Below are 13,492 nucleotides of genomic sequence, written 5' to 3' on the forward strand. Positions count from 1 at the left end.
CCTACAGGACCCTGCTTCTCTCTCTCCCTCTGCCCCTCCCTCTGGCTCCTCTCTCTCAAATAAGTAAAATCTAAAATAAAAGGTTCTACAAAAGAAAAATTTGATTTCTTTTTACTACGCTAAACACAAATTCTAGGGATTGGAGGATTTTTTTGTAGCATTTTTTTTTTTGCATTTTTTTTTTAAATTCAAAAGTTGCACGCTCTACTGAGCAGGCAGGCATCCCTAGGGATTGTTAAATATAAAAGTATACTATGGGTCTATTCAAAAAAAGAAATACCTATATAATACTAAGGAAAATAATTGAACAAAATTTTGTATTTGAACAAATCTCTTCATTATTCAAATGTAAAGCATTATTCAAAAAACCACAATGAGATACCACTTTATTCCAGTTAGAATGGCTAAAATTAACAAGATAGGAAACAAATGTTGGTGAGGATGTGGAGAAAGGGGAACACTCTTACATTGCTGGTGGGAACGCAAGCTGGTACAGCCACTCTGGAGAACAGTATGGAGGTTGCTCAAGAAATTAAGAATATAAGAAATAGTGCAGAGGACTATAAGGGAAGGGAGGGAAAACTGAATGCGCAAAAAACCAGAGAGGGTGACAAACCATGAGAGATTCTTAACTCTGGGAAACAAACTGAGGGTTGCTGAAGGGGAGGTGGGTGAGGGGATGGTAAACGGGTGATGTGAACAGTACTGGGTGATATACACAACTGATGAATTGTTGAAAACTACATCTGAAATTAATGATGTACTATATGTTGGCTAATGGAATTTTTAAAAATGTAAACAAATTTTTGTAGGAAACTTAATATTGATGGCATTAGCAAGGATACCATATAAAGCATAATTATGCAAATTCCCATTAGTACTGCTCTTTTCTTTTTAATGAACAATATGTTTTGGCAATTTTATGTAGATGACAGAACAGAACATGTTTGTAACACTTCCTGTCGTTCACAGCATTAAACAGAATGGTCATTAAAACAAAAAAATAGCTAATGTAAAAAAAGATTTATGGATACTAAGATTAAAAAAGAAGCTTCTAAAAATCTTGAGACCCAGATGCCTAAACAGAATAAACTGATTTCCTGAACTGTACACACAAGTACAAGGTAAGAATTTTCAAGAGTATGGCTAGACATCATGTTAATAAGACTGTTCCACAGACTCAGGAACTGGGTTCAAAAAAACTTGATTTCTGGCTTCTTAAGGTCCTTGACTGTACACCTTACAGTGAGAGTATATATGGCCCAGAACTCATATTAATAGAAAAGGAAGATCAACTGCCATTACTAAAACAAAAGCATTTAATCTTTTATTCTTCCCTCAATGTAAATCTAGTTTCACATCGACTTTATGAAACTACTTGACTTTTGAGCATTTGAATCAGTGTTTATACCTGTACTTGATTTTTCTAAAATATGACATTTGAGAATACTCACCTTGAGAATTCCTGGGAATTCTATTCACCCTATACCAAAACCCTCCCACACATTCCTATAGCATTATCACCAAACCACCAAAATTGACAGATGTGAATTCATTAAATCATAAGGAAGACTTAAAGTTCTGTGGTTTCATAACTTTCTCAAAATATTTGAAATTTTAAAGATCTTCTCCAGAAACTTTTTTTAAATAAAAGTTTTATTGGAGAAAAATAGAACCACCACGTACACAGGGAAAAGAGCACAAAAATTTAACTGATACAGAACAACTGAAAGTCACAATTATCCAATGTTGTTTGCAATTACTTTTCAATTTCTTAAACAGCTCCCCTCAACTTGTTTTTTTTAGTATTCTTGCCAATTTTTCAGTTGAAACAGCATCAAGTTTTCAAAAAATTAAGAGCCTCAGGGAAGGGACCAGCTTTCAAGATAACAAAAGTGACACCGAGAGTCTCCTCCTAACAGGGACCAATTCTATCTAAAAATTTCTTAAGAGTAACTATTGAGTCTTGTGGAATAGTCTGTGTATCTCAGAGACCATCAGGATGAATTAGAACACTGACATAAATGGTCCAGTATGGAGAGAGGACAAACAAAATAGCTGCATTTCCTTGTCAGATGAGCTCATGCAAGGAAACCAGGGAGAAGCTCAGAAAATATAGGCAATGGCTGCTCAAAAAGAATTAGGAAGGCATTCTAAATACCACATATTGTTAACAGTGTGCAAGTTAATGCAATCAGAGAGAGAAAACAGGCAGCTTTTTTTAATAATAGCTGGTTAAAGGTCTTGAGAATTCAAGAAAACAATCAATGGTAGACAAAGGAGCCAAAAGTCTCCTCAGTTGACGGTTAAGACCTAGATATTCTTCCTAATGGCTCCAAATAGTCAAGGAAATATACTGTTGCCAAAAGCATCAAAGCAATTCTGATTTTTAAAAACCCGGACAAAATTTTCTGCTTCTCCTCCAAGATCGATTACCTTTCAAGGAAAAACAAACCAGGAAGCAAAACAAAAACAAAAACAAAAACAAAACAAAACAAAAAACCCAACCACCAAAACCACAGAAACAAACAACCCCCCCCCCCCACTGATGCTAAAGAGAAGCCTTTTTTTAACTCACATTACCAATTAGAGTAACAATACTTTTGCTATTTTCTACGTATGAACAATCCTAGGACATTCCCCTGAAAAGTAGATGTCCAGTGGCTATGAGAACTCTTCAAGAGACTTTGAAAGGAATAAGATCGGCATAATACGGATTTTGAATTTCCCAACTAGAGGGTATGTGGGAAAATAAAGGAGAACCTTTATATCTAGGTCTTTAGGAAGTCAGAAGGATGAAAGGTTTATTTAGCAAAATGCAGAGTTGGGGTGCTTCCCAAAACTTTGGTAGAAAAAAGAGGAATGCTAAATCCTAGGAAGCCTGTAACAATCTAGCAATTGGTCCAAGTTAAAGACAAAACTGTCCAAACAACATTAAAGTCTAAAGGAAGTTGAAAACTAGTTGATGAACTTTTGCCTTGTAAAAATTTACAAAACACGTGGGTTTTGGTCTCTTTTGCAATGTTCATATTGTATTCATTTTTAATATGAAGAGTTGGATTTTTCTCTCCTACCATGTTCTTCTAGTACGGTTGATCAGCAATTTTCTATTTCAGCTATTTTTATAAGTACCTGTTAATCAGAACAGTACACTCAGGGCTAAGCCATATACACACATCCTATGGTCATAAATAGAACATCTAAGGATGTGTATATACAAGAGATTACATATGCAACTGTCCCTCTACTTGAAAACTTGTTTCCAAATAAGTTTTTTTAAAACATCCCTTTCAGTGTAACAGAACATTACTTAGTAAAATATCAATAGCTATGACAACTTATTTTTCTTTTCAAGGGAAATCACAAAACAGGTGAACAACCAAGTCCAGGGTGGTTTTTCTATTTGATAAATACATCCAGAACTCTGTACAGTAAATAAAGTTTGCATGCAGTTTAAGTATCTTTAAATGACATTTTAAGCAAATAAACCTTTTGCTTCATAATTAATGGTGTATAAGAACCCCCCCTCCTTTTTTAATAGCCATAGGACCTCTTCCCCAGTTCCAAAGAGGAATCATGAAGACCAGGTACTTTCTTAAGAATTTTCTGCACATCATACTAAATAACATGCAAAGAGTTCAACAACATTCTTCTTAAAGGTTAAGTATTAACTCTTTATATGGGCATGTTAACCACTGAAAAAGTCGACTCAACTATTTCCATTACACTTCATTTGGTCATTGGTAGTATAAAAGAAGTCAAATAATATAGGATCAACAGGTTAGTTTATCCACTGGCTACTTGCATATGATACCAAATACTCGGAGGCCAAGGTTTTATGCAATATAATTGTATTGGTTTGGATTTTCTTTATCTCTTTCCATGTAATCCCGATCAATTAAGGATTCTATTCTCTTCTTAAGATCAGCAGGCTGTAAGAGAAGGCAAATTTTCAGTGCAAACCTTATAATCACTGGCTCAAGCCCATGTACCAATACCCCATTAAAAAAAGAAGTTTTTGCATACTGATTGAATGAATTTAATCTCCTTATTTTTTAAAAAGAAAAGGTATAATGAAAATAAAACCAGATTAAGAAATGTTTTTATACTATACATATACTGTCACATCTTATTACTTTTCTATCTTAGAGAGGTCTTTTGAGAATCAGCTATTCTCTGCAAAAATACAAAAGACTAACTTAGCATAACTTCACATGTGGAACATATTATAGTTCAGGAAAACAGAATGCTATTTAGTTTTGCCAAGAGAGTTTGAGAGGATAAGTAGACCCTAAATTGGGCAAAAGCTAGTTCTCAAAGTCAGTTGCATTCTTATAAATTAAGATAAAAAATATATTACAGAAAACACCAATTACAAGAATACTACAGCAAATGGTCTGATAAGTGTAGTAGCCCATAATTCAGATCTCTGTATTTCAGGTTTCATGTAAGATTTACCTGTTACCTACTATAAACAATTTGGATTTTTGAATCCTACTTGTGGTTGAAAAATTGAGAAAGCCTGTAACTTGTTCTCATGATTGCATTCTTAGCTCTTGGATGACAAAATTTCAGTCTTTTGTATTTAGCCTATAAAAGAAAATATATCTTGCTAATAGTTTTTCAGATAGTGTAAAATGGCCACTTGATTTGAGAAGGGTAAAGAGCGAAAGCAGTTTGATAGGGCAGCCAAAAACCAATATTTATTATAGTGATCCTCTAACTGCCTTAGCATCAGTAATCTCTTTGGCTGGAGGTCAAATAGTTGTAAGGTAGAGAGCATCAAGGTAAGACTGTGGTAATGAGAAGGAAGTATTAGGTTTGGAGAAGAGAGAAAGCCTGCCTTATTAGCATTAACAGCTAATGAACACTTATTATGCCAGGCCCCGTGCTAAGTTTTATACATAGATCATTATCATTAAACCTCACAATAAACCTATGAGGTAATGCAAGTACTATTATCATCCCCATTTTACAAAACAAGGTGAAGCGATTTAACCTAAGCCCAAAGCTCCTGAGAACCTCAAGAGCCAAGGGTCTATTCCAAACTCTACAGAGTGTTTATCATCACAAGGGGTTGGGAATCTTCTAAAAAACACCCTAGAAAACAGGCCAGTAAAACACATTACCTAAGCCACTTTATTATTGGACATTTACACTGGAGCATGTCCATTTAATGACCAATTTCAGTCGTCAGAACAATTGCTAAACTTTTTCCAGAAGATGCCTGATGGCTAATTATCTGTATAAAGTTTTTAATGGACACTTACATAAGCTAACTAAACAGAAGATTTAACTTAAAATAACCAAATCTGTCAAAATACCAAGGTATTTCAAAAAGAAAAAAATAACAAAAATAACAAAGCTCAAAGGAAATACTGTGAATGAACCTGAAAATTTCACACTCATTTAACAGCTAACTTTCAGGTATAAGAGCCCTTAGAGTTTTCCCCTTTGTCACAGCTACCCACATATACTAAACGAAGGGTTTTTTGGGGTAGGGGAGGATCATATACATGAGCATGAGAAATGAAAAATTTTATCCCTCCTAATGGTCTTAAGGCTTTATGTTTTTAAAATTCATGTCTGAAAATCTAATGTGTTCTTTTATATATAACAAGCTCAATTCAAAAATACAAAAGTACCTACCTTTACTGGAAATTTCAGCTGGTTGTACACTTCTGAAACAAGGAGATTGTGGCTAAGTGTCTTTCTCATCTTCATAATTCGAACAATTGCAGCATCAATTTGATACTGTCTGTCTTGAAATACTCTTTCTGTAGTGCTCGCTTGTTCCTCAACCTAACAAAAAAGTTTTTAAAACTTAGAAACTGTACCTGAAGTGAAACTTGGTTGCTTAAATGAAACGCTGGGACACCTGCACCCCGATGTTTCTAGCAGCAATGGCCACAAAAGCCAAACTGTGGAAGGAGCCTCGGTGTCCATCGAAAGATGAATGGATAAAGTAGATGTAGTTTATGTATACAATGGAATATTACTCATCCATTAGAAATGACAAATACTGGCCATTTGCATCGACATAGATGGAACTGGAGGGTATTATGCTGAGTGAAATAAGTCAATCGGAGAAGGACAAACATTATATGGCCTCATTCATTTGGGGAATATAAATAATAGTGAAAGGGAATAGAGGGGAAGGCAGGAGAAATGTGTGGGAAATATCAGAAAGGGAGACAGAACATGAGAGACTCCTAACTCTGGGAAATGAACTAAGGGTGGTAGAAGGGGAGGAGGGCGGGGGGTGGGGGTGACTGGGTGGCGGGCACTGAGGGGCGCACTTGACGGGATGAGCACTGGGTGTTATTCTGTATGTTGGCAAATTGAACACCAATAAAAAAATAAATTTATTATTAAAAAAAAAAAACTTGGTTGCTTAACCAAACTACATTTTAGGGACATGATACACTATAACGATTTAAATATATTGAATTAAAGAAACCTTATAAACACAGATGATGACAGAAAAAAAACCTACAACTCCTTTCTGTCCTAATTATATTGTCCTGTACAATGAAGTAATGTCAATATTAGTTAATAGAAAAATACCACTTAAAGGTGCCTTTCTAGAAGTAGATAAGGCTGATGGAAAATTTACCATTTTCTTTTACTTTGTCTTCAAAATCTTCTAAATGTGTCACAAGGGTTACTGACCAGATTTCTGCAAGACATTAGCTTATCTGCAAAGATGGACTCTATCTCTCACTTAAAGTATGGTACTAGCTAACTAGAGTCAAACTTTTTAAAACTTAATTCTTATTTTATTAATACATAAATCAGAAATGCAGTGTTAGTGATTATATTTTTCAAGACTAACAGAAATTTAGGTGTTTTAGGAGATAGTTTCCCAATTTTAATGCTAAAGCAAAAATGTTCATCTTTAGCACTTACATTAAAAGCATAGTTTGGGCTTTTTGCAGTCAATTTCTTTCTGATACAGCATAAATGTTCTACAAGAACACAGTAATCTTCTAAGGGAATATCACACCTTTGATGTGAGTAAGACAGGAACTTGTTTGAGATACTGACCTCTATCCCATATTAACACTTTTCCTCATGTACTGCATGAAACCTTTGGAATCAACCAAATGGTTTCAGGAAATGCTGCAGTTGTTTTTCTGTAATAAAAGTCTCTTACAAATTCAAATGGCAAAAAACAAACAAAAACTTCACTGTTAATCAGAGATACTAACTAAATCATTCAGAGTTTTCACTCAGCAAGTTGGCAAAGATTTAAAAAAGAAAATATAATCTTTAGTGCTGGCAAGGGCACCATTAAGACAGGCATTCTTACTGCTAGATGGAGTGTAAATTGGTCCAGTCTTTCTGGAACACAATACGAAATCATTTTTAAGACTCTTAAAATGCTCATATTCTTTAACCCCAAAGAAGTACTTTCATGAACTTATTATAAAGGAAGTCTCAGAGAGATTAAGATTTAGGTACAAAGATGTTTCTTGCAGTTTTTAAAATACTAAGAAATTAATTTAATCACCCAACAGGCATTGGTTAAATAAATTATAAAAGCCATGTAAAAGAACACTGTGGCCATCTGCCATTTTATGAAGATATTTAATGGCATGGAAAATTCTAAAGATTTAATGTCAAGCAAAAAAAGCAGGATATAAAACTATCTTGAGTCTCAGGCCCAACTATGTGTACTCCCCTTTCCCCCCAAAATTTCAAGATCAAGCACCAAAATATACTGAACTAGATACAGGTACAGAAAATGTTAGTGGTAGTAGTACGGGCATAAAATCTTCTTTATAAATTTTTAATATGAACACATACAAATCCAGTACATCAGAACAAGAAGAATGCAAAAGAGATACCGTTTCTTTCATCTGGATTTGATTGATTTTTATCCTGAAAAGTTTGTGTTTAAAATCATCATTACAAATGAACTTGTCACCATCTTCAATATCTTTGCCCTTTGGATTTTTTGCCAGAACTCTAGCTTTGCCACAGGCCAGTGACTGCAGTGTTCTCCTTAATTCTCCATCCTCTGAAGAAGAAATAGTGGATTAGTTGTTACCAACCAGTTCATCAACACAAATCACTACATTCACCTCAATCTACTCCTACCCCATCACCCTATTAAAAGTTTCTTTTTTCCCCCAGGATCATCAACGACTTCCTCTTTGTCCTATTCAATGTTTTTTTCCCCCCTGTGGTCCTCTAAAGGCTTCAGTTATTCCTTGTGGATAACTACCTAATAATCAGAAATGACATCTCATTTCCTTCTAATCCCACATTTAAAAGACACCTCTCCACCTGGTTGTTTCATCAACTCCAATATGTCCAGAGTTTAATTCAGAATCTCCCCCATAAGACTGTGTCCTCTTTCCAATGGTTAGCCCTGAAACTACCAGTCTACTCCGGTGAGAAACCCTGGAATCATCTTTTAACTGTTCCTTTCCCTTCATCCTTCATGTGCCTAGTAGTTGCTTCCTTAGAGATGCCTCTTCTCCATTCTCATTGGCCTCATTCTAAAGTAAGCCCCTTATCATTTTATGACTGAATTACCCCATTAGCTGCTGGACTGGCATCTCTTCATCCTCCAAACTGCCCTATTGTCTACTGATTCCAGGAAAGTTGTCCAAATAAGCCACTTCCATTATGTCTCACACTTGAGACCCTACAATGTAGGTTTCATTTGCTAGATTTGTAAGACTCTCCATGATCAGGCTCTATTCATCTTACCTATCTAGCTTTGTATCTCACTATTTAATACTGCAGTTAAATACTTTATGACTCCTGCCCACACCGTGCTCATTCCTAAGCACCAAGCCTTTTCTCACACTATCTCCCCTGGCAGCTTATGCCATCTCCCTAACTGAAACTTGAAGACTCACCTCAAATATCACCTCCTTCATGAAGGATTTCCCAATTATGCCAGCCCACAGACATCTCTTGCTTCACTGAACTCCTAATACACTCACAGCACCCACAGATTGGTACTTATAGGCTGTGAACTTATTACAAATGTCATTTCCCCCTTCTCCCATGATTATGAGTGCTGAGGAGAGGGATTATTCCTCTGTATCCCCCAAAGCTCTTAACCTAGTGGAATGCACATAGCAGACATTGAATAATGCTTGCTAATTGATTCAAACACAAACCTATTCCGGTAGCCTGTTTGATCTCTTCTAAACTGAACTCCTCTCCCTCATTAAACATTAGCAGCACCAGGGTTTGAAAAAGAGAGACCTGGAGTTCTTTTTTGCCCTGTTGGAAAAACAGCAGTATTTAGCCATCATTTTTTAAAAATACATGAAAATTAGTCAAATAATTAATCTTTAACAGGAAAAACATTTTTCAATTAGTGGATTCAGGAACACGGATTAACATTATCCAGAAAAGCAAGTATGTTTGGTGTAGGGTTTAGGTGTGATCCTACCTAAAATAGGAAGAAGGACTGGGTGACCTTTCTACAGGTCTTTTTTTTAAGCCTTATAATTAAAACAGAACAAAGTAATGAAAATTAATAACTCAGCTTATGTGTCATTATAGATTATTTTTCATAAGCAGCAAGAAATCACTATTTCAAATGCATTTTCAACTTGTTAGATTCAAATTAGTCACAAAAGCTGTAGGGATTTTTGAAATTAGATATGGGAACTGTTCTCCTTTACGCCCACTCTATTCTCTAGCTCCCAGCAACAAGAAGTTTCCTGTCAAGAAATGGCAACAGGAATTCTGCGTCCACAGGTGGGGAAATGGTGGCAGAAAAAGGATTATTGGTTTTTGGTTTTGCAGCAGGGCCAATTCAATCATGAAGGACCACATTCTTAAAATACACACAAAGCTGTGATAAGCAGTGACTCTGCCATGTATTATAAACAACTTAAACCTTCAAGTTAAGAGAAATGACCTCTTGGTGAGCATACCATAATGTATAGCGAAGTTGAATCACTATGTTGCACACGTGAAACTAACGTAACATTGTAGGTCAACTACACTCAAATAAAAAAAAATTGTAAAGGGAAGAAAGGATGACCTCCACATCAAAGATGAAGATGAAAACTAAGTTTGAGGAACATCTACTTACCTCTTTAAATTCTGCCTTTAGCACACAGTGTCCTAGGGTTGACTGCCACTGAAGTTTCCTGCCACTATGTTTGCCTAGGTAAAATGTCTTGAAAATCTCCTGAAGTTTTACCATCTATAGTAAATTAAAAAATACAGCTTTATTTAAGCTCTGTGCCCAGAATCACTTTCACCATTCTTTATATTTACTTCATGTATAATAATGTCTGAAAGTTTTTAATATCAGTTTTTTATATCCAGTAGCTCCAATGATTACTTTGATGTAATGATCTCCCAACTACCAAATCTAATGGCATTTATCAGTTTTGATACTCTTTGATCTCTCTACAATATTTAAACATCCTCTCTTTTGAAACATTCACCTCCAGTGGCTTTTGTGCCTCTAAACCATACTGGTTTCTTTATTTCACTATTGCTTCTTCGTTGGTTTCCTTCACAAGTTCCTCTTCCTACCATCCGCCAAATGTGAACCTTTTCCAAAGTTCTGTCTCAGGCCTTTTCTTCCTATTTCCATATTCTTCCTCTTAATGAGTGAGACTCTACCCCTTGGCTTCCATGATCATCTCCACCAAGGATTTTCAATATCTATCTCTAGCCTTAACCTCCTTTCTAAGCTTCAGTCCTGAGTTTAAAGACATTTCCCCAAAAGTTAGGATGGATTTACTCAAGTCCATTCACTCAGAAATCCAACCTCCAAGTGATATATGAGTAAAAATTTCTGAGAGCTGGGCAGAATGATGGGTAAAATCTGGAGAACTAAAAGAAGAGTCAGGGAAATTGGCCCTGAATCCAGAAACTTGACATCATTAGCTATGCTCTAATGATACGAGTACAAGAGTAATATAAAAAAAAGAGCAAAATATTAAAAGAGAATTTGGTGTTGGTGTGCTTACTGATGCAAACTTTTAGAAAGTATTTTTCAAAGACAAACAAATTAGAAGCTTTATATATTTCTATGCTTATAACTCAAGTCCTGAATAGCAACTCTTACCTCTGGTGGTAAATGGACTTCCATAGGCACATATGTTGGCCAATAACCCATTGTCAGGATATTCACAGTTAATTCAATATTCCCAGGTACATTCTGGTTCTGCATATACTATAATAAGATCAACACACACACTTAAAATTTTAAAAATAAAAGTGCATACATTTCATGTCATAACAACAACCCATTCAAGAAGTTTCCCATTATAAAATTACATGCAAACACTGACCATCTTCAAAATAAAAGGCAACTGTTACAAAAAGACTATAAATGAAGCCTGTATTAAATGTACTAATTAACATTTTATTACAATGGCATACAAGGATCACGTGACCTTGTTAGAGGCATTATTGACTTAGATCATTTCTCACTTATGGCTGGGCTGTTTTAAGTAGAATCTCATCTCCATTCTTTTCCCCCTACCACCTGCAGTCCCCATCTTTGGGGACCCCTATGTGGCTTGGAACACCTTGTAGCAACCCCCATTCCTCACCCCACCAGCGAGCCCAAGTCTCCAATATTTAACTTGCTCCACTGCCTGTTTGCAGGGGGTTACCCGAAGTGGGGAAGGAAGAAGAGGGGGAAAGGGCAAAGCAGATAAACTCTATTCTGTCACTACTATAGGACCATGACTCTACTGATCTTTTCTCACTCTCAGTTCCTACCATGGCAATATAGTGGTAAAGAAGTCATTACTAAAACCCTGAGAGGAAAATCTAATTTGCTATCACTATTACCTATGCTCTTAAATATTTCAAAATCACCTTCTACCGATATCTGCTAAACTATGGATCTAGCTTCTTACTCTCAATGTCCTCAAAGACCTTATACAATCATTCTACCGCCTCTCCTCCCTCCCCACTGCCAGCTTTGAATATACAAATCACCAACAGTGATTAGATACTAGAGAAAGCCCTGTTCTCACTATCTAGCTACAGTTTTTCTTGTCCTGACTTCAGTCAATACATTTTTTTTTGTTACCTTAGGTATGCATACTGGGCATGAATTTTGAAATAGGTCAAATATACTTATATTTCTTTGATTTTTTTTCCTCTAATGAGTATCATCTAAGCTGCTATGATGTATTTACAACAAATGTAAGTTTCTACTTATCCTCTTCAGTGCGAATCATAGTAAGAAAATAACTAAATATACTTAAGTTTGAGAAATTTTTTTTTTTAATTTTTATTTATTTATGATAGTCACAGAGAGAGAGAGAGAGGCAGAGACACAGGCAGAGGGAGAAGCAGGCTCCATGCACCGGGAGCCCGACATGGGATTCGATCCCGGGTCTCCAGGATCGTGCCCCGGGCCAAAGGCAGGCGCCAAACCGCTGTGCCACCCAGGGATCCCTTAAGTTTGAGAAATTAAGTAAGAGTTTAACTCACTTTTACCTGTTTGAACTGAATCATGATGTCTTTAGAAAGTTCCATGTCTTTAAACATTCCTTCAAGTTTGCTGGTGAAAGCAGCTCCACATTCTATTAAAGATGTTTATACATTTATAATATTTTAAAATGGTGAAAACAGAGAATTGAAAATTGAAAACATGAAATGTAAAACTTGCTTCAGTGTAAGATATGATCTGTAACTATTCATAAGAATGAAAAAATCCTTACCCCAAAGTGTATGCCCCACTAATTCAGAGTCATACTCTTTAATCCTGTAGTAACCTTATCTACTATTTAGGCATAAGATAAATGAAAAATATTTATACAAGTAATAAAACCAAGAACAATGCTTTATTTTTTAAAAAACTGCAAAAGCTCTGGTTATGTACAATAGGTTGGAAACCTCATGAGCTTACTCAATTTACATTTTCATCATATGAACAACAATTAATGAAAGAGGCAATTAAGTAGTAAAACTTAAGCTAATATTTTCCCTCAGAAATCAAAGAAGGATAGAAAAAATGACAATCATACCATGTTTAAGTTTGGACAGCATTGATTTTTCAGCATCTACAGATGCACTCTTCCCCACTAACAGGCGCTTGGCTAAATCTTTCTTATAGAAGGCCTCAAAAACATCTTTACCTATGTTAAATAATAAAATACAACGTATAAGATTCTAATAAAAAGTTCTGACAAAATTGCTGTGAAGTGCTTAATAAATCACACCTTTACTCCAAGTTATTTAAATTTATACATTTTACCCAAGTTTGTTAAATGCAACAGACATTAGGAGTAGATATGCTGGACATTTCAAAAGTTCTTTGCTGTAAAAAATTAAGACTGCCATTACCTTGTCTTTAAAAAATTTTAGTCAGCTGATGAGTTTAGCATCAACAGAAATTAAAACAAGTAGCAAAAATAAAGGCTCTTAATAAGTGGAAAAGTCAAAGCAGAAGGCAATTAAGTAATATTCCTTAAGTACCCTAATGAATTAAATGCAACAAATATAATACAGTTTTAAATATCTAACTCTAACTCCCAAA

General features: G+C 35.4%; 1 protein-coding gene across 8 annotated transcripts in view; it reads right to left on the bottom strand.

The window, feature by feature from the left end:
- Positions 1 to 1,637: 1,637 nt before the first annotated feature.
- The window catches only part of CUL4B (cullin 4B), a 48,004-nt gene continuing 36,149 nt past the window's right edge, over positions 1,638 to 13,492 (bottom strand). For 5 of the 8 annotated variants that reach the window (XM_038588217.1, XM_038588219.1, XM_038588215.1 and 2 more), the window contains 8 exons: positions 12,981 to 13,091; positions 12,445 to 12,536; positions 11,060 to 11,167; positions 10,070 to 10,183; positions 9,141 to 9,246; positions 7,851 to 8,023; positions 5,650 to 5,802; positions 1,638 to 3,932 (listed from right to left, as the gene is read on the bottom strand). In XM_038588217.1, coding sequence (XP_038444145.1) covers positions 3,837 to 3,932; positions 5,650 to 5,802; positions 7,851 to 8,023; positions 9,141 to 9,246; positions 10,070 to 10,183; positions 11,060 to 11,167; positions 12,445 to 12,536; positions 12,981 to 13,091 — 953 coding nt within the window. In that variant the 3' untranslated portion in view covers positions 1,638 to 3,836. The remainder of the gene's footprint in view (positions 3,933 to 5,649; positions 5,803 to 7,850; positions 8,024 to 9,140; positions 9,247 to 10,069; positions 10,184 to 11,059; positions 11,168 to 12,444; positions 12,537 to 12,980; positions 13,092 to 13,492) is intronic. The other 3 variants (XM_038588216.1, XM_038588221.1, XM_038588222.1) reach the window with 1 other exon arrangement.

Source organism: Canis lupus, chromosome X (genome assembly GCF_011100685.1).
Source record: "Canis lupus familiaris isolate Mischka breed German Shepherd chromosome X, alternate assembly UU_Cfam_GSD_1.0, whole genome shotgun sequence".
Taxonomy (NCBI): Eukaryota; Metazoa; Chordata; class Mammalia; order Carnivora; family Canidae; genus Canis; species Canis lupus.